Source organism: Myxocyprinus asiaticus, chromosome 23, assembly GCF_019703515.2.
Source record: "Myxocyprinus asiaticus isolate MX2 ecotype Aquarium Trade chromosome 23, UBuf_Myxa_2, whole genome shotgun sequence".
Lineage (NCBI taxonomy): Eukaryota > Metazoa > Chordata > Actinopteri > Cypriniformes > Catostomidae > Myxocyprinus > Myxocyprinus asiaticus.
Window position 1 is genome coordinate 18,659,234 of NC_059366.1, and position 22,465 is coordinate 18,681,698.

General features: G+C 38.9%; 1 protein-coding gene across 1 annotated transcript in view; it reads right to left on the bottom strand.

Moving 5' to 3' along the window:
- Window positions 1–234: 234 nt before the first annotated feature.
- The window catches only part of LOC127413829 (E3 ubiquitin-protein ligase TRIM8-like), a 31,832-nt gene continuing 9,601 nt past the window's right edge, over window positions 235–22,465 (bottom strand). The window contains exons 2-6 of the mRNA XM_051651278.1: window positions 11,414–11,509; window positions 7,018–7,251; window positions 5,572–5,603; window positions 5,363–5,478; window positions 235–4,268 (exon numbers count right to left, since the gene is read on the bottom strand). Coding sequence (XP_051507238.1) covers window positions 3,640–4,268; window positions 5,363–5,478; window positions 5,572–5,603; window positions 7,018–7,251; window positions 11,414–11,509 — 1,107 coding nt within the window. The 3' untranslated portion in view covers window positions 235–3,639. The remainder of the gene's footprint in view (window positions 4,269–5,362; window positions 5,479–5,571; window positions 5,604–7,017; window positions 7,252–11,413; window positions 11,510–22,465) is intronic.

Genomic DNA, 22,465 nt, shown 5'->3' on the forward strand with positions numbered 1-22,465 from the left:
AAGCCTGATTACTCCCCCCCCCCCCCCCCCCACCCCCCACCACCACCCCCCATCCCCATCAACCCCAGCCAGTCCCACGCCCCCATCACACAATCCTTTAATGGAAAAATGTGACTGAGTGCATTGCCCAGGTTGACCCATGAGAAAGAACTAGAAAGGTTTGCCATACCCAACCCCACTAGATTGCTTTATTAAACCAGCACTTACCCTCATTAACTAGACTGGACCAGCATAGAAAATCATCCATTTATTTTTATTTATTTTTTTTGAACAGGTAAGGTAACATGTAATAAATATGTTTACTAACATTATTTCATATGATATGGTTCAATGGGGCCAAAGGCCCTCCAATGGTAAATGACTTATTGCATATAATTTTCTCCTAAAACAGTAGATGGCAGAAAGAACAATTATGGCACCTTCCCAAAGCCCTGTAACACTGCAACAAATTATTTGACATCTGTGGGAAGGAATGGATTTGTAGCAACGGATGTGCAAAGTCTTCCCATTTTTGATTTTTTTTTTGCTGAAGAAAAAAAAAAGAAAAAGGCAATAGAGATTAATTTGTAAAACAGGCATGTACTCAAATTGTAACTCTAAAGTATTCACTGTTGATTTTCTACAAGCAGAATAAATCAGAAATTGTTGATATTACAAAATGCCAAACTGAGACATCCTTGGCCAGTGTTTGTCAAGTTTTTAAACTTGTTTAATTTTTACATTTTAAAAAATTCTTTAAAAAATAGTTTTTGTAAAGGGGGGTCTTTAGTGCCGTTGTACATTAATCAAGAATTTATGCATTTTTAATGGTTTCAATACTGGTCAAAAATGGCCCGAAGGACAAAAGGAGGGTGCAGTACACTGGTAGTGCAAACTGTGCTTTTTCTGCCCAGTCATTAAGTATTCAGTGATGTGCCAGTCATGCAGTTTGTCATTGAAAATGGATATTAAAAGAACTAGTGACAATAGAGCTAAAGGGACTATATCATTTTACAGCCATTTCTTTCTGTTCTAATGGGCTGATAACATCAATGCACAAAATTAAACCTATATCATTCCGGACGTTTACATTAAAAGTTTCAGTTGAACGAATGTCAGTCAGACTAAAACAATAACTCTTCTTTTTAAAATGTCAAGCAACGTTTTCATTTGAAATTTTACCAGTCCGATTTTTGCAAAGTAGTTCAAGCAGTTGTAGCTCGACTTTGTCCAGCATTTTTACATATTAATAGGCCTCAACATTGTGCACATGCTCTGAAATAGAGGTGATGCACAACGTGTATTTAACACTTCCTCAGCTGACATCTTTCCTTTAAATATAATTTACACATTCTCATTTATAAGCCTACTTGGACAGACAGATGAAGATTGTAGCTTGACTATGCAAAAACCAACTGTGGCTCGATTATAGTCGTGCATGTAACCTTACAGACTTATTTCAGGAAAAGGTCATGGACATAACACAGATGGGGCTTCTGTAACCACCTATGCATTTTTCTGTTTATTTCAATGCTTTTTTTAATTAAATTGTGTAGTGCCATTATTTCTGTTGCAAAAAAACAAAAAAAAAAAAAAAAAAAAAACAAAAAGAGATTATATACAGTTCTGTTGAAACCAGGATTTAATAATCTTTTGAAGCACATTATCTTGATTTCCAAATGTATGCAGTCCAGTTCACTTGTATAAAATCTGTGGGGAAAAAAACCCATTCTCTACAGTCACCGAGTTCTGAGTGCACAGAAAGGCTCTCCTGCATGCCTACAATCACAAAGAGGAAGTTGAAAGATTTTCAGCATGTTCATGACAATCAGTGTTGCACAGTGACCATAAACCCCTTTGGGCATCTATGTCACAGACTAAAACAGGAAGTATATCTATGCAATTATACAACTGACAGGTGTGTAGACAGCAATCATCTTGAACATGCTTTAGATGTGCTTGACTGCAGGGAGAAACATAACCTGACAGAAACAAGAATCCAGAATTATTTCAGATGCAATAGCTTGGCATTTTATGAGCAGTCTGTTAGAGCTCATGAAAGTCTGTAAACACCCTCTAAAGGAATTGAACTTGTATTGAGTTTTTGTATTGATCTTTTCCAACCTACTGTGAATCCATAAAAAGTAATCCATAATTGTAAACAGGATACAACAAGATCCTCTGGCCTCTAACGAATGGAAGTAACACAACAAACCCTAATCTGAGTCCCCAGTCAATGTGGTGCAGTTCCTTAGCCCAAATATTTAAGGTGCAGTAGAGGTGAAATGTAAAAATAAATAATAATAATAATAAAAAAACCCTCACTCATCTTTGCCATTCCTCTTTTTTTATAATAATAATCCCCGTCTACTATTAATAAAACTGTAAGAACTTTAATAGCAACATAAAAAGGAATTTTTACCACATAATAAAACTGAACCAGATTCCAGATACCCTAAAGGCAGGAAGAGGGGAGTGAAAGTTAAAACTGACTCCATTTACAAGCGATCATTATCTGCTCTAGGTCAGCACCCTCTGCAATTATCCAAAATCTGTTTGTAATTTTAAAAACTCTGGGTCCCACCTCCACTTTCTCAAAGAAAGATTCCCTTATCTTGCTTTACACAGGGATAGAAGGGTTTTTAATGCTTAAGTTGGAAGAGATCAGTGTTTCAGAGTCATAAGGCTTGCATTGCATGATGAACAAGAAGACAAAGTGCCATAAATGTCTTTTTAATTGTGATGTTAATAAATCTGATTTAGAAGGAAAGGCAAATTATAATGCAAGAAAAAAATGTAGTGAGTTAAAGGGACAGATCAACCAAAAATTACAATTCTGTCATCATTTACTCATCCTCATATTGATCCAAACACATATGACTTTCTTCGGTGGAACACAAAAGATGTTAGGCACAATATTCACCATTCACTTTCATTGCATCTTTATTCCATACAATTAAAGTAAATGGTGATTGAGGCTAACATTCTTCCTAACATCTCCTTTTGTGCTCCACAGAAGAAAGAAATACACCGTGTAATATTCATAATGGCTTACGCAAGTTCTCGCGTAAACACACAAAGACATAAACGCGCTTGTCTCATGCGCCCATTGCACAAAGGTGCCTGTGGTTGTTCCTGTCAGGCTACTCAGCCTTACAGGCTTCATATGGTTAGGATTAGAGATGGGGGCAGGTTTAGGGTATCTGCTGCCTGCCAGGAACAAATCCAGACACCTTTGTACAATGGGGGTCTCATGCACTCATGAATGCTATGAAAGGAGAACTACAGAGAAAGTCAAAATATTAACTGCAAAAACAGTTAAATTTCAGGTTGTTTCTTACCAAAACCGTATTAATTCAGAAGACTTGGAATATGACGCACTGGTCATATGGACTGCTTTTATAACACTTGAGTCCCTATCCACTGCCACTGAATTGAAATCAGCGAAAGGAACATCTTTTAAAATTTCTCCTTTTGTGATCCACACAACGAAAAAAGTCATACATGTTTGGAAACACCTAAGAGTGAGTAAATTATGACAGAATTTTCATTTTTGGGTGAACTACTTCTTTAACTCACCTATATCCTTAGATTTGTAAGCAAACACTTTAAGCAATATTGGAGATAAACCAGAGATGCCCATCTGACAGCAGTGGACGGTTAACTGGTAACATAAGGTTTAGTGGAAGATTGCCCATACAATCCATAGAAGTCAGGGTGCCTGTGACTCTGTGAGGCATCGATCCAGTCATGCATGGAGAGCCCCTGGAGGGGCTGGGACATTGCGGGTGTGGAGGGCAGGGGGTGGGAGTAATCCTGTGTCCATGGGAAAGATCCAGAGCGTGGGTAAGGAGCATGGCCACGATGGTTTGATATGGAGGGTACGCTAGAGCAGTAGCAATTGTCCATCGTGCACATAAGAATCTTACGGCCGCCATATTGCGGCAGCATGGCCTGCTGGGACGAGCTAGCATTGGGATAGTCGGCAGGAGTAAAAACAGATCTGGAATGATGGACCGACTGAGCGCCACTGCTACTACTGAGGCCTACAATGTGCTGGGTGGAGCTACAGGGAGCCATGGGTGGCTGGGAGGAGGGCCCATCTGTGGAGTTGGAGCCTTGACCCAGGAAGGGCTGTTTACTCATGGGGCCTGATGAGGAGTCTAGCAGGCTGGTGCAGCTTTCTGGGAAGGCCTTGGAGTGTTTGCGTTTCTCACCCCCATAGTTATTCACACTGGAGGGGTGGACAGAAACGCTCTGGAGGAAGTGTGCAGAAGTATTGAATGGTGCTGGGAACAAGGACAGACAAAGAGTTGTGTTTGTGAAAAGAAAAACATTAAGTTAAATAGAAAAGTCAATGGTTCTCAACTGGTTTTGCTCCAGGACCCAGATTTGACTATGAAAGTCCCAACGCAGTACCAAAATTGTTCTTCATAAAAATGTGAACAGATAGTCCTTAAAACAAACAATTTTGTCATATTTATTGTTTGTTTTTTCCAAATTCCCAATGTGCTTTTTAAGTCCTCGTGGTCGTGTAGTGATTCGCCTCGGTCCGGGTGGTGGAGGATGAATCTCAGTAGCCTCCACGTCGGAGACAGTCAACCCACGCGTCTTATCACGTGGCTTGTTGAGCGCGTTGCCACGGAGACATAGCACGTGTGGAGGCTTCACGCCATCCACCGCGGCAACCACGCTCAACTCACCACGTGCCCCACCGAGAACAAACCACATTATAGCGACCACGAGGAGGTTACCCCATGTGACTCTACCCTCCCTAGCAACCGGGCCAATTTGGTTGCTTAGGAGACCTGGCTGGAGTCACTCAGCACGCCCTGGGTGTTTTTGATATTTTTAAGAGTGAGGGCTATGTTGGCATCTGTCTAATTTTACTAGCTTCTGACAAGTGAGATACATTTGTGTTAAGCATTGTTTTACTCCTGCTATCTGTTATTATATTTACATGCACTTAAAAAGTTTGATTTTAGTCAGAATAAAACATTAAGTCATCTTTTTAAATGTCATAAAAATGCAGTCCATTTTTTGTTTTTTTTAAAGTCGGACTAACTAAGTAATGCGACTGTAGCTTGGCTTAATCCAGCATGTACACCTGTTAATCAGACAACAGCTGGATTTGCCGTTGTGTGCATGCATGCTCCGAAAGATGTACAACGTGTATTTAACCCAGTGTATCTGTCGTCCTTCTTTCAAATATTCGATTACCCATTGCATCATGTATACTTGGACAGACAGATGAAGACTGTAGCTCGACAAATCAAATCCTTATGTAGCTCAATTAAATGAGACCCAATCAGACCAGACATGTGACTCAATTTTTGGGTGGCAACCAACCAGTTGAGAACTACTGAGCTAAGTCTTGCCTTACCTTCCAGTAATTTTCTCAAGTTCTTTTCCTTTTTTGAGACTTCAGAGAGGAATATTTTGGAATTAAGATGACCCACTTTATAAGGAGGCAGAACGCTGCCTGTGCATGATTGTGATCTGTAAAAACACCATTTGAGATTTTATTTATAAATGTGGCTTAGCATTATACTGATTTACACAAAATATAAATTTGGCTGATTAATGACTTACCTATCCATGAGTATTTTCACTGGTTTTGTGCTCTATAAAGTGAAACAAAATAGAAAAAATATGAATCTTCCTGCAGTCTACAAGCTGCCTGACTGCCTCTTTGTCTGTAAACATGGAAAAATCTGGAAGTGCAGATTTGACTACTGATAAGAGCCACACACATAGGGGAACTATTTCTCACATCTATGTTCACATTCACATTAGGCATTTATGAGTTTACGTGGGTGAGTGCAGGGAGATTTATAGCAAAAGTTAAGGAGTGAGAGATGATTTAAAAAAAAATTACTGGAAAAAATATCAGCTGTGTTTATCATGTGAAGAAAGGATATTGTTTTAGGTATACTTTTGATGTATACCATTTGAATAAAAATGGCATGCTGTGTTGGGGAAATTACTTTCTAAAGAAAAATGTTGGAATATGAATGCATGCCATAAACCGAAGCAATACAGTGGGTCTGAAAGTCAGAGACTGCTTCGAAAATCTGTGATTCAAAATATAATGTAAACCTGGAAATAAAGTTGTAGGATTTTGAGAGAAGAAAAAAAAGAAAAGAAATCGTATGAAGTAAAATGTTTAAGATTCTGCACAATTTCTTGGTCACTGATTAAATGTAAGCAATTTGTGACACTGAACATGTTGACTTGTTTGTACAAAAGGTTCCACTGAAGCAAACAAAAACATTCTCACACAGGGTTCCAACACTCTTTTTCAAGGTACAATTTTCCACGATGTCCCACATGGTTGTAATACACACACAAGAGGTCATTAAAATTAATAATTCAGTTTAATTAAAGTTCATCATCAAAATGGTGTTTAATCAGACAAAGTTGTTAAAACTTTAATCAAGTGAATAAAATAACTTTAACCAAAGTTTTCAACATAATATTGCATTATTTAATTTTTTTCAAATGAAGTGATTTTCTACAAAATCCTCACAGCAAAATCTGAAACAACAGTGGAGATATTTTTGTCAAATTATGTGCTGCACAAGCAATGTTGGAACAAAAATATTTTGCACTTATATTTTTTTATATTTTTGCACTCTTAATATTCACATGCAACAAAAGCCTTGACAGCGACACAATCAATCAGTTTTATTATACTAAAATATTTTCCAAGACAAATAATTATTTTCCAGGACATTTAGGTATTTTTCTAATTTTCCATGACTGGAAAACAGCATTGCAAAACATGCTGGAATTACATGGATAGTCATGTTTGGTCGAGTCCATCCCAGATTGACAGCATGCTGTCAAAAAGGGACATGCAAATACCAAGAAGAACTTTCTACTTAAATGTCATGTTAAAAATATAATTTGTAATGAAGATAACTGTATTAATTTAGAAAAATGTGCATTTAGGAGTGTATTTGGGTGAGCACAGTGGGATTTATAGCAAAAATGAGGTAGTGAGAAAGGAAATATTGTTGAGCAAATCTACCTCACCTTCATGAAGTTAATATCCTCTGCCTTGTCAAACACAACTTGGACAGAGCTGAGCAGTTTCTTGGCCTCCTGGCGACGTTCATTGAGCTGTAGGGTTTGGGTGGAATTCTCTTGGCAGTACTTTGAGTGTGCTTTATCCAGCACTTCCAGAGTTCTCCCCAGGTCATCTTCTAAGAGCTGGTGCATTTTGTGATACTGCACACGCACCTCCTCCTTCAGCTGCCGTACCTTATCCTGCACAACATACAAACATGTGCACACTGAAATTTTATAACTAACCTCTCCCTGATCATGAACACTTGACAAATACTTTCACACTATCCTGGTATCCTCTGAAAAAATGCTGAATACTAACAATGCACATTTGATAGTAAGTGTGTTTGTAGTTCTGGCCACTGAACACAGTTTTGATGGTTTAAAAGCTTTGTCTAATCCTGGAGAATAAAAAATAAATAAAAAATGACCAGACCTCTCCTTGACACAGTATTATTTTGTAGTATCATTTTTTTATTTTTTCTGAATGCATTTACCTTTAAAGGAATACTTCACCCAAAAATGAAAATTCTGTATTTTTTTCTCAATATTATTATTTTTTTTCAGAGGAACACAAAAGGAGAATCTTTGAAGTATCTTCACACAGCTCTTTTCTATATGACAATTCATAGTAACCATGCATGTCAAAATCCAAAAACTATTGTTTACAGACAGACTGTTTCACTTTTAATTGACTATTTCACAATTCCAGTGGGTCAGAAGTTTACATACACCAAGTTAACTGCCTTTAAAATGCTTGGAAAATTCCAGAAAATTATGTCAAGCCTTAAGACAATTAGCTTCTGATAGGTGTACTGAATTGGAGGCGTACCAGTGGATGTATTTTATGGCCTACTTTTCAAACTCAGTGCCTCTTTGCTTGACATCATGGGAAAATCAAAAGAAATCAGCCAAGACCTCAGAAAACAATTCTGGACCTCCACAAGTCTGGTTCACCCTTGGGAGCAATTTCCAAATGCCTTAAAGTACCACGTTCATCTGTACAAACCATAGTACACAAGTATAAACACCATGAGACCATGCAGCCATCGTACCGTTCAGGGGGAAACACATTCTGTCTCTTAGAGATTAATGTAGCTTGGTGAGAAAAGTGCAAATTAATCCCAGAATAACAGCCAAAGACCTTGTGAAGATGCTGGAGGAAACAGGTAGACAAGTATCTATATCCACAGTAAAATGAGTCCTATATCGATATAACCTGAAAGGCTGCTCAGCAAGGAAGAAGCCACTACTCCAAAACAGCCATAAAAAAGCCAGACTACAGTTTGCAAGTGCACATGGGGACAAAGATCTTACTTTCTGGAGAAATGTCCTCTGGTCTAATGAAACAAAAATTGAACTGTTTGGCCATAATGACCATCGTTATGTTTGGAGGTGAAAGGGTGAGGCTTGCAAGATGAAGAAAACTATCCCAACTGTGAAGCATGGGGGTGGCAGCATCATGTTGTGGGGGTGCTTTGCTGCAGGAGGGACTGGTGCCCTTCACAAAATAGATGGCATCATGAGAAAGGAAAATTATGTGGATATATTGAAGCAACATCTCAAGACATCAGCCAGGAAGTTAAAGCTTGGTCGCAAATGGGTCTTCCAAATGGACAATGACCCAAAGCATGCCGCCAAAGTTGTGGCAAAATGGCTTAAGGACAACAAAGTCAAGGTATTGGAGTGGCCATCAAAAAGCCCTGACCTCAATCCGATAGAAAATGTGTGGGCAGAACTGAAAAAGCATCGAGCAAGGAGGCCTAAAAACCTGACTCAGTTAGACCAGTTCTGTCTGGAGGAATGGGCCAAAATTCCAGCAACTTATTGTGAGAAGCTTGTGGAAGGCTACCCAAAACGTTTGACCCAAGTTAAACAATTTAAAGGCAATGTTACCAAATAATAACAAAGTGTATGTAAACTTCTGACCCACTGGGAATGTGATAAAAGAAATAAAATCTGAAATAAATCATTCTCTCCACTATTATTCTGACATTTCACATTCTTTTTTTTTTCTCCCCAATCTGGAATGCCCAATTCCCAATATGCTCTAAGTCTTCGTGGTGGCATAGTGACTTGCCTCAATCCGGGTGGTGGAGGACGAATCTCAGTTGCCTCCGCGTCCGAGACTGACAATCCGTGCATCTTATCACGTGGCTTGTTGAGTGCATTACCTCGTGTGGAGGCTTCACTCCATTCTCTGCAGCATCCACACACAACTCACCACGCACCCCACCGAGAACGAACCACATTATAGCGACCACGAGGAGGTTACCCCATGTGACTCTACCATCCCTAGGAACCGGGCCAATTTGGTTGCTTGGGAGACCTGGCTGGAGTCACTCAGCACACCCTGGATTCAAACTAGTGACTCCAGGGGTGGTAGTCAGCGTCTTTACTCGCTGAGCTACCCAGGCCCCCCGACATTTCACATTCTTAAAATAGTGATCCTAACTGACCTAAGACAGGGAATGTTTTCTATGACTACATGTCAGGAATTGTGAAAAAATGAGTTTAAATGTATTTGGCTAAGGTGTATGTAAACTCCTGACTTCAACTGTACCATAAAAGCAGTTCATATGACAAACACACTGCTATTTAAATTGTTATTCACTGAAAATCTTCCCCTCTGCTGCTTTCAAGCATCATTATCCATTCCGCATATACAAACTGATATGTCAAACGCAGTTATGACACATGCAAGAAAAAAAATTGTGTTTAGTATCAATGATATCAAACCTGGAGCAGCATGTCTAAAGCAGTCAATTTTATCTGACCTTAACATGAATGAGATTTCAGAGCTTCAGCAGTGGGGAAGATTATCAGTGAAAAGCACCTAAAATTTTGGTCTGTTCCTCACACAAAATTATCACATGGCTTCAGAAGACCAGTATATTGGATAGAAATCATATAGACAACATTAATAGTTAGGACGCTTCACTGTTTGTATCACTCCGCTTGTGTTTGTGGCAATCTAAACTAAACTGTAAGAGAGAAGCGCAGTTAAGAGCAGCTAGATGTCTTATTTGTGTCTTTTCATTTATCGTGTCATGTCACTACTACTACTACTACTACTACTACTACAACTACAACTACTACTACCTATTTTTTTATTTTATTTACTTGTTCGTTGAACTGTTGTATAAAAGCAAGAGTGCTGTATAGCCCTAAATCAGCAGAGTTGTGATTACATGCAGACAAATAACAGCCATGCTGATGATAGGGCCATACAGCACTCTTGCTCATGTGATATTGCTTTATTATTGTACAAGAAATTCCCAGATGTATCAGCCAATCAATGGTATCGGCTGATAAAAGCATTTATCTGTGCATTTAGACATCAACTGATTGTTTAAAAACAGTCGATCTTCAGGGCTGATTATTTCCTGCCAATTAAAAGAGGGTGGAAAAACACGTCAAACAATTAGAATACAATTCGTGCTGTGTGAAAGAAAATGTCTCTTGTGTGGAAATACTTTTAACTGGATCACAATAACAGCAAAGCTGGAATTTTGAAGCTTTGAATTTCACGAGGTAGAACTCCGTTAAAACTTTTTACATCTAATTTGATTACTTACCTTAAAGCTTGACACAGAAAGGAATATGATGAGTATGTTAAAGCTAAAGCAGAGATTGCTCCAGCTAAAAAGGGACAAGCTTCATCATTCAGATTTCAGTTAATGCGAGTTCAGAACATTCAAAAAAATTAAGAAATCTTACCAATTTAATGTGAACCTAACAGGAGACAATTCAGAAATCAGTTAATGTGACTTGATTGTGTTTTGATTAACTCTGTAATATGCAAAACATTTAGTTACAGAAAATAAAGTTATTATTCAAATTTCTTTCAACATTGTGTTATTAATTATACGTTATTTGTAACTAGGTAGCATGAAAAAGCCGAATCACCAAACTATCGGTATCAGTATTGGCAGAACTTGTTCTAAATATTAGGATCTCGGTATTGCACACACATTTTTTATTAGTGCATCCCTATGTGTTAATTTTATGGTTTTATTTGTCGTTTCTGGAGCTGGACGGATGTGGTTACAATCATTTATCATTGTATAGAATAGAGCTGAGTGAGTAGTCTAAAAAAAAAAAAATCTCCTTTTGCGTTCCAGGGAAGAATTTGATGAGGGTTGTGTGTACATTTTTTTAGCAAACTATCCCTTTAAAAAAAAAAAAAAAACTAAAGATCAGGAGAAAAAGGTCTTCATAAGGCTGTGCCACAGACGCTGCCAATGTCATACCAAAAAAAGCCTCCTACATATTCATTAGGTGCAGAAGAGTGTGGGGGGAGACAGGCTGACAGATAGACAGAAAAGCTTGTGTGTGAATGCTTGTATGAATGTGTCCTTACCTCCACCAGTAATTTATCAGACTCTAACTTATACAGCTGCTCCTCAATGTCTTTCACTCGATCATCAATACGATCCTGCTGCTTCATCAACATATGCTGAAGGAAAAAAAAGATAGAATGGGAATCAAACCTTTTCTCCAAAGATCTAAGATCTGTCAAGCTAAGAAAAAACAGAATGATTTGCAGTATCAAGGTCCATCTGAACTGTGAAATATTTTTGGAAAATCTGTGACAAGCAAGAAGTCTCAAAGAGCAGGCATGCAAACCCAAACTAACAAAAACAATGCATTCTGCAACTACTCTTCAGTATGACTGTATGACCCCAAACACCCTGCAGACTGTTTCAGAATCTCTATGACAACCATTTCGAGCAATCGTGTTACTGCAAATAAGGAAAACAAAACATTTCAGCAATGAGACTAATTCATCAGAATCTTTCTCAAAGACACACGCGTTTGCGTCTGATTCGGCCTCCTATTAAGTGTCTGGAAAGGTTTTAAATTGGATTCAGTGGAAGCCACTAACCCCAAAGCTCCCCCATCCCCCAGCCAAATCAAAGCCTGACAGTGTGCTCAAGCTTTTATAATCTCCTTTATACTCTTTTTCACATGCCTAAAAAAAGAACACTGCTACTCTCCACACAAAAGTCCACAGGATGATGCTGAATAGCAAGCTAATTTAGTTTAAATCACATAAACATCTATGAAATGCCATATGACTGCAAAGAGAGAATGCAGCCGTCATGACAACAAAAAGGCACATTGTGTATGCACAAGTGTGTGCATTAATAAGTGTGGAAATTTGAAGCAGAGAGGGAAGGAGAAGGGACAAGGCTTCATTTTGCCCCCATCACTCCCTTTGTTCGGAGTACCTTCCTCCAGTGTCACTGAGAGACTGGCATGTTATCCCAGGCCCTGCTCTGTAATGTGCAGGAGACTGCTGTAGAGTTGCTGCTTTTATAGGCCACATGAGGGAAGACACATTCTTGGGGTCTTCAGCTGCCAGGCCTCAGCAAACCTCTGCACGGATGCCAAGGAAACAAACACCATCTCTACTGTCAACAGATCGGTGTGGAGACCATAGTGACACCAGCAGTATGGTTTCAGAAGTAAAAATCCTATAAATGTTTTTCCATAAAGGAATAACATTTTTAGTGATAATATGTTCAAGGGATAGTTCACCCAAAAATGTAAATTCTCTCATGATTTACTCACCCTGCTGTTATCCCTGATGTGTATGACCTTCTTTCTTCTGCAGAACACAAATGAAGATTTTTATAAGAATATTTCAGCTCTGTAGGTCCATACAATGCAAGTGAATGGGTGCCAAAATTTTGAATCTTCAAAATCCATATAAAGGGAGCATAAAAGTAATCCATCCAACTCCAGTGGTTAAATCCATGTGTTCAGACACAATGACAGGTGTGGGTGAGAAACTTTATTTTTATAATAAATTCTCCTACCTGCCCAGTAGTGAACAGAAGAAAGTGAAACTGAAATATTTATCCGTTTCTCACCCAAACCTATCGTATCGCTTCAGAAGATATGGATTTAACCACCAGCGTCGTCTGGAGTACATTATGTTGCCCTTATGTGGATTTTGGAGCTTTAAAATTTTGGCACCCATTCACTTCAATTGTATGGACCAACAGAGCTGAAATATTCTTCTAAAAATCTTCATTTGTGTTCTGCAGAAGAAAGTCATACACATCTGGGATGGCATGAGGGTGAGTAAATGATGAGAGAATTTTCATTTTTGGGTGAACTACACCTTTAACAATAACAGCACAAAAGTGTGTGATCACTGCTCTATAAAACATTTATATCTTCCTTTGAGGATGATGATTTAAAATAAAAATGAAAACGCTGTGCAGTCTTAATCTATACTTTACTGATGATAATATTTTTTGACAAGGTTTTTTTGAACTTGTCAATGGTGCATGCAAAAAAAGATGCATCATGACGATAATCAAACAGTTTTAAATTAAAACGTGCTATTGAAGAAAAAGTAATGCAATATATTAATATATTAATTTATATGCAATAGTTGGCCAGTGGGATGGTGCGTATGGTCGTGTCGAGGTATTATGACATATAGAAGCCTGGTTGCAAGAAATTCATGAAGGAATGAGAGGCAAGGATGAGAGGTGTTGGAGGGGATCCAGTGTCCAGTTGCGGGGGGTGGCAGGGAGACGTCCCTGACCGCTGCCCCACCACCAGATGTTGTTCTAGGATTAATGGGGCAAAACATTGAAGACAGATGGCTCACAGCTGATGACCCCGCAGCTGGACTGATGGTACTGGTGGAGGTGCGGCAGGCAATAATGCCCGGCAGGTTATTACAGCTACCTGTGCATCTGTTTTAGTTACCTTACCCACGGGTCCATACACAGGGGACACCCTTACCAAATACGAGCACAATTAAAGGAAAACAGCCCAGTGGTCCTCCGAGAGGTGGGATGGAAGATGGACCAATTAGACAGACAATATTGACATGACTGGAACGGCTATGGATAATGAGCAAAGAAGATGCAGTTGCAGGTGGATGAGGGTAACAACTTACAAAAGCCTACAGATTCAATAAGGAAGGATGAAGTGTGGCGGGAGCAGCCAGACACAACCTTGCACTGCAGCAGCAGGTCAGACAAAAAAGATACAGAGCCCGTTTGAGCACCACAGCACTACTGAATCCACTGTTGTGGAGGGGCATCAAGAAGACCAGTACTGCCAGCAGGACAGGTCAAGAAGAGATGACTGTAAGGATGGAAGGAAGTAAGGAAGGAAGGAAGAGTGGTCCAGGGTGATGGGTCAGAGAGAGAAGGAGATAATTCAGCTTGTGAAAGAGCGGAGGCAGCTTTGTAAGAATTTAATGTAGATCCACCTAAGCTGAGTGAGGTGAGGCAGGTGGTAGAAAAAGCCAGGGCAACTTCAGCCCCAGGCCCGAATGGGAGACCATACAAGCTGTATAGGAAGTGCCCCATGGTTCTCATAATGTTGTGGAGACTGTTGAGGGTTGCCTGGAAGAAGCAGTGCATACCTGTGGAGTGGCGAAGGGCAGTGGCCATCTTCATACCCAAAGATCAGGGATCCACCAACATTAGTCAGTTTATGAGCATTGCTCTATTGAATGTGGAGGGAAAGCTTTTCTTTTCGGTGGTAGCAAGTAGGATGTCTGACTACCTCCTGAAGAATGGATACATAGACACAAGCTGCCAGAAGGCAGGCGTACCAGGTTTTCCTGGGTGCGTGGAACATGCACCAGTAATATGGGATCAGATCCAGTCTGCCAAGAGAGATAAGAAAGGCATCCACGTAGTCTGGCTGGACTTGGCAAATGCCTATGGATCAGTTTCACACCAGCTTGCTAGCTATGCACTGGAGTTTTTCCATGTACCAGAGTGCATTAGGAGCTTGGTAGACCGCTACTATGGGGACACGAAGATATGTCATGCAACACAGAACTACACAACACGATGGCAGCAACTGGAAAAAGGAATAGTGATGGGATGTTCAATCTCTCCCATCCTGTTCACAGCTGTGTTCGAGATCATCCTAAATTGGTGCAAGACAAATGGTCAGGGGAACCAGTGCACAATCTGGGGTGAGATTGCCAGCTCTGTGCAGTTATATGGATGATGTCACAAGCATCCTCCAGCCTGCTGCATGTACAAACCGGCTCTTGAAAAGGCTGGAAGAGCTATTGGCATAAGCCAGAATGAAGATTAAGCCAACAAAATCACATAGTCTTTCTATTAGAAAGGGGGTGAGGGACGATTGGATTTCATTTGAAGTGGAGGGGGAAAGAATCCCGGTTGTGGCAGAGCAGCCTATTCAAAGTTTAGGGAGAGAATACACAGCAGATCTTTCAGACAAACACATTGCAGAGTTGGTCCTGAAGCAACTGAAAGAGGGCCTGGATATGATAGACAATTGTCATCTCCCAGGCAAATTCAAGGTTTGGTGTTACCAATTTACACTCTACCATAGCCTGATGTGGCCATTAAAAATGTGTGAGATTTCTACAGCGGCAGTGGCAAGGATGGACTATAAGGCCAACAGTTATATCAGGAAGTGGCTAGGCCTGCCACGCTGTCTCTCAGGTGTAGCATTGTTTGGAAGAAATGCTTTACAACTGCCTCTAAGTACTCACTCTGGGCTATAAGCAGGAAAAAACCAGGTCTGTTTTGGAGCTACGGGAATCAACAGACCAGGCAGTGAAGGTAGGTCAAGCCCAAGTTCGAACAGACAGAACTTGAAAGGCAGAGGAGGTCGTAAACTAGGCAGTTTCAAGACTGAAGCATCATGAGATTGTTGGAAGAACACAGTCAGGAAGAACAGGCCTTGGATGGGCGGTGACTCCCAAACTGTGGTCAGCAGCCTCCCGAAAACAGAGGAAAGCAATGGTAGTTACGGAAGTACCTAGGATGGAAAAGGAAGGGTATAAGGTTAGGGCAGTCAGCCAGCAGCAGCAAGGGCGCTGGACTATATGGGAGGGGACATCTAATAGTGTTAGGATGGGCTGACCTGTGGAAGGTACCCCAGGCCAGGCTAAGTTTTCTAATAAGATCCACCTATGACACCCTGCCAAGCCCTGGGAATTTGCAAAGAGAGTAGCCCCCTCTGTGAGGCCCCAAGTGCAAACTTGCAGCACATATTGGTTGGGTGCAAGACAGCCCTGGCACAAGGATGGTACAGATGACAGCATGATCAGGTCCTGCGGAAGCTGGCAAAGATCCTAGAGGTGCATAGAAGGCAAACAAAGGCAACCATGCTCCCCAGAGGCAGGGTGTTGATTTTTTTTAAAAAAAGGGAGGTGCCAGGGGGCCTGGGTAGCTCAGTGGTAAAAGACGCTGGCTACCACCCCTGGAGTTTGCTAGTTCGAATCCCAGGGCGTGCTCTACATGCGCTATGTCTCCGCAACAAGCCACGTGATAAGATGCGCAGGTTGACGTTCTCAGACGCAGTGGCAACTGGGATTCGTACTCCGCCTCCCGGACTGAGGTGAATCACTACGTGACCACGAGGACTTAAAAGCACACTGGGAATTGGGCATTCCAAATTGGGAAGAAAAAGGGGAGAAAAAAAAAAGAAGAAAAAAGGGGAGGTGCCGCACAAGGCACAGCACAGAGGGAAGCCAGAACAATACTGGCGCCTGGAAGTGATTGGTCAATGATGGTTGACCTTGGCCAACAGCTAAAATGTCCTACCGAGGTTGCCATTACCTCCTTGAGGCCGGATGGAGTGTTGTGGTCGACTTCAGCTAGGAAAATAGCAATGACTGAGATTACTGTTCCATGGGAAGAGGGTCTGGAGACAGCCTATGAGAGGAAGAAGCTAAAACATGCTGATCTGGCCGCAGAGTGCAGGAAAAATGGATGGAGGACTGCCACCTACCCTGTGAAGGCTGGGTGCCAAGGATTTATGTGAACATCAATGCAGCACCCTTTTGTGTTTTATGCTTCAAAAAAAGTATCTGAAGGAATTGGCAGAAGAAGCTGAGAAAGGGAGATTCTGGCTATGGTTAAAAAGGAAGGACAAAAAGTGGGGGTTCAGAAGTAGGAAATTGTGCAATTATCAAACCGCAAGGGATGTGTTTAATTAAACAGTCTGCATGAGGTTCTCGCTGCGCTTAATGTATGTGCACAGCTCTGTTCTCTGTAGTGTTTTACACATTCTCAAAGCACAGACGTTAAATTTACAGCACTATAGATTCACTAATTGCACATTTGTGTCATTCCAAATATGCTTGGCTGTTAAAAGGCATTTCTCTGCAGTGCCTATTGTGAAACCTACTACAAACAGCTTCCTTCATGTTCTGTCAAAATAAAGGCTTAAGAGTTTAACCAGACCGCATGCAAGTGTATATTAGTACATGAAATTAGTACAGAAATATGATCACTTTTTAATTTTTACAACTAATAATAATTATCATTGTATTATTATTTATAAAAATATATATATTTCCATAATAATTTCCTAATAATAAGTTATTATTGGATTCCAAAAAATTATGAAATATGAGCTGAGATCCTATCACAAAGTGGACAAAAATAGGTACACAAGGCAGTTTTCAAGTCAGCTGCCTTTGCAGGCAGTAGACAGCAAGGCAGTACACTACATTTATTCCAGGTCAATTTTTGAAAGATGAGTGTAGCAGTGCTCTGGTCTTACATACTGGCATTTCAACAGGGTTTGAAATGAACACCTCTAACTCTGTCACTCTTACTAGCCACACTGGCAGGTGACATGTTTTCAGGGGTTTTCCTGCATTGAAAAATTCTGTGAATGTTGGGCGACTCGGAGCTGCTGCCGAAGGAAATTTAATGGTATTCATGCCTCTCATAACTTACATACGCATCTGTGCGGGGCGAGGGATATGATCGTCAGAGCTCTGGAACAGCGCAGAGCGAAACTTGCGTGATTCAATCGCACTTCACTCAATATTGTGGCGGCCAGTGGAAACCACAAAACTTATGTGACCCATCTGAATTCTACAGAGAACATTCTAGTATAAAGCGCTATATGGAGGAAGTCAAACCTCTCAAACTGCTAGACAGCACATACATTATAAGTAGCACTGATGAGGTAAAGGAGGCAAATACATCATCAGTTTTTAAAATACACATCATCATCATCCTTACTTAAATATATTTTTTAATGCAGTAACACTAACTGGTAACTTAATAGATTTAATATGAATCTATACAGGGTGAATCTATTAGACTTTATTTTTATTAGGCTTCAACTGTAAAAGCTGTAGTTAAAGGTTTCTAAATGTGTTTAGGCTATTAGCTTATTCATAACAAACACTACAGTTTATTTTTAGGAAAGTCTATCAACATTAACCTAACCACAGTAATGTGAAGCCACCCATGGTCTTACCTAATTGCCTTGTCATTACAAATGCCACAGTTAAAAAATGGTAAAACAATGGAAACATTCATATAGGCAAGGGGTTGAAACGTCCATGAACTATTAAAAAATAACTGACAAATTTTGCTCCTGTTCTATCCTACTCCTGTTCTAACTGCCGTTTGCCTTTGGATATTTTATAGGTTACTTAAATCATTAGGCCCGTGTCCTGCTAAACTCATATCATTCTTGCTTAAATAAAATGTCCAAACAAATGCATACTGTTACTGTCTCCAGTTACCTTTATCTCTTCATGTCAGGTGGGGGATTTTGGCTAGTGAAAATGCTGAGTGGCTAGTGACCTTGGAAAAATACTAGCCACAGTTGCCGGTGACCCAAAAACTTCATTTCAAACCCTGCATTTCAAGCACCATGTCAGCACTGGTAACAGACTTAGTCACTGACTACTCACAGATAAAAGAGTACAGGAAACTGTACATCTTCAGCTCAACAATGGCCAAAGGTTCTAGCATTATACTCGCAGGAAGTTTCAGAAAATTATGTAAATCACATTTCATAGCAGCAGTCAAAAGAGGTCGTTTTAAAGGTTATTAATACATTAAACTGGTTGGCATATAGATGAATGTCTCCACACATTCTACACACCCATCAGTGGAGTGCACCCATTTCAAAACAAGCAGATGTGCAGATTTAATCTATCGATCAATCTCTTTTTATTCTGAGCACGGAAGGTAACATCTAAAGAATCTACAGGCAATGAAATGTCTTTATGATAAATATAAGTGATTTAATTACAGAAATACAAAACTTGGTAATATGCGTGTGGATTACTTTAAGCTTTTAAAGGTGAAGTAATTTCAAACTCAGTCTGTTTTTTTTTTTTTTGTAATCTGTTTTCTGTGGGGTAGTGTGAGGGGTGTGTGTGAATTTCACAGCTAAATGCTGGATAGATTTGATTTATTTCTGCAGTTTGTGAGTGAGTGTTCTGTGACTCAAAACAACCTACGTACATTCAGTGCAAAGACAAAAGGTCAGGCATCCTTAGTTATATGTGAAATGTGTGAACTGTACACTGCTCTGAAAGCATAGTGTAAAAATATGTTCTTAACATTATTCATTCATACCCACACATGAAAAAATATTTTCCAATGAATGGTGTATGATTTTTTAAAACAGAAGCGAGTACAGTTTGGTTTGAAAAAGGTCAGCAGACTCAGTAGACATAAACCGGACCTCTCTAACACTATGTTAAAGGGATAGTTCACCCAAAAATGAAAATTCTATCATTATGTAATCATCCTTATGTAGTTCCAAACCCGTATGACTAACTTTCATCTGTGGAACACAAAATAAGATAATTTTGAAGAATACTGAATCTGCTCATTTTCCCATTCAATGATCACCTTATGTGTTTCCTATGTGTGATCAGGCCTACATGTCTGGAACAACATGAGTAAATTATGAAAGAATGTTTATTTTTGGGTGAACTATATATTAAACTAAACACTGGTATGTACAGTTTAAAAATAGGCACTTTCACACAGCAAACAGCACTTTTTCATTTAGAGGTTGTGCGTAAACAGAACCAACTGTTGAAATATACTTAAAATATTTTTGTAATATAGAAGGTCAAAATTATCTCAAAGGAGAGGTTCACATGACTGAGGGTGGAATAAAACTACATATAGCAGTTTTTTAATTGCTGACAAACTGTGGCTTCGACATGGACTTCTATCATGAGATTATAGGCATATAAATATTATACAATCTTCAGGGTTCTCGCCCTTTTTGGCCAATACACTTTTCCATGACCTTTCCAGGCATTTGTGAGTGACTTCTGGATACAGAATTTAAATAATTTTTATTCAGACTGATTTGCAAATGTATCTTTAATAATTTAGACTAATTTGTGAATCATTTAGACTTTATTCATTGAAAAGAACCAACTCAAAAGAACGATTTTCCAACAAAACACATCATGAAATATTTTAGAGTGGAGAAAAAGCTAGAAAAATATATTTATTATAGAAATTTTCAAGATTTTTTAGATTTGATTAATTTACATGACTTTTCCAGGCCTGGAAAACACAACTTCAACCTCCTGAGATCCGAGCATGACTGCTTTGCATTTTCCATTTCCCTTTTTGATTTGTAATTAGTAGCACCTAAAAAACATACATTAAAATAATAAATAAATAAAAATAAATAATAATAAAATATATAAAATACCAAGATATAGAAAGTCATATTTTTTTTAATCAAATTGTTTATTATGTTTCCAGGTTGATTATTCATGTTTTTGAGACGTTACAAACGTTACAGCTGATTTTCCATAAAGCTGCTTTGGAACAATGTGTATTGAGAAAAGCACAAATAAAAAATAAACTATACAAATAAAAATTATTTTTCTTGATTTGACAATGTTTTTTCTACTTTGCCAACAAAATCTCAATGTTCTCTCTTTGCACTGTCAAAATAAAAAAGTTATAACCAGTGCTGAAGCATTTTACCAATCAGAAATTAGCATAAATAATTCTGATTCAAAGTAATGGCCTGCATCGTCCACATCAACCATGTTAAAATAAAATTAAACATTATAAATTATGAATCTATGTATGGATTACCATTGTCCCCTGTCTGAAATGAATGGACTTGGTTGCATAGAAAAGCTACAGGATGATTCCTTGCTCCCTATTTAGTGAATGACAACCTCCAGTGTGCTGTCTGTCTGCACTGGTCTCAGAACAGTTAAAAATGTGCCTTATTTTCACCCTCTCTATATAAAGCCTCTGAAAGTAACTTTTTTTCTCAATGATAAAATGCACAGTAAATATAGGATTTCTAAAGAAAACAAGCGCTATTGTCCACTATAGTGTCATTGTGTTTAACAGCGTGGCGCTTTGCAATAAATCGTTTTGTTTTTATTTTTATTGAAATATCGGATGAAACTGAGACTCTAATTTTTGACTCAAACAGGTTTTAATGTAAAAACGTAATTAGGTTTATTACCAGATGTAATTTTATTGACGTTTCTCCCAAAGATAAACTCTGCTGTGATCAGCGCCATGTTATTTTGCCACATGACTCGGTGCATCAAAAGTTTAACCCTTTACTGACAGCACAGGGTCTTTTGAACTGAGATCAGTCGGTTTAAATGAAATGAAATTATGCATCACATATAGCGAAGATAAAACACAATATCCACGCAATAGGGCATGGAGTCGCACAAGGTTAAAATTCCCTGATATTTCTAGGTTTTAATGTCTGTGGGAACCATGAATCTTTAAGATATTTTTTTTAATCTAAGAAGATTGAAATCCCAAACTTTTTTAAACTACAGCACCTCTTCATAGTGCTTTTTTCCCCAATGGAAAACCACTGAAAAATAAATAAATGAACAAATATGTTATTGAAAACACTCCTTTATTGATAAAGTTTAATACTGATGTAAATATAAAATGATTCCAATTTAAATAATGTAGCCTTCAAGTGTTTCTCTTAAACATTGCTTTAAGTGTTGAAAATAGGGAGAGGTTTTTCAGTAACAACAGCAATTAAACATTAAAATAATGTGATATAAAAACATTAAAAAAAAAGTAATTTATAAAAAATAGAACTACTTGAATTATTGACAATCTTTACTGCATGATTATTAGATTTACATTAATACAAGATTCCATACAGTCAGAGTTTGACTGAAAAGCAGACTGGTCACTGAAATTTATTGGGTTTACAGCTACTAAAGTTATCCAGTGAGTGCTTTTCTCTTTTTCTGGTCAATATTGTTGTTTGATTAATGACAGGCTTATAACTGCAGCAGCAGGTCTATTAGGCTGTATTTACACATCAGATTTTATGAGATATAAGATTTTGTCCTGTTTGCATCTTGTAATACATCAACAGCCGTTTTTACATTCATGTGTGTCAAGAGGGGCATCTTGACTAAGAAATGCATTGAAATATTCACACGTGCAGCTGCATTCACAGTGAGAAACGACCACACTATAGAGCACGTGCAGACATACACGAGTGTTTGAAAGCAGCCGGCTGTAATCAAGCAGCACGCACATTAGGGTTGCGCAGTATACCAGTACTAACGAAATATCACGTTACCAAAAAATTAAAAACGGTACGATATCATCTTGTTGTTAATTTCGGTACCATACTAAAGTATGCTGCC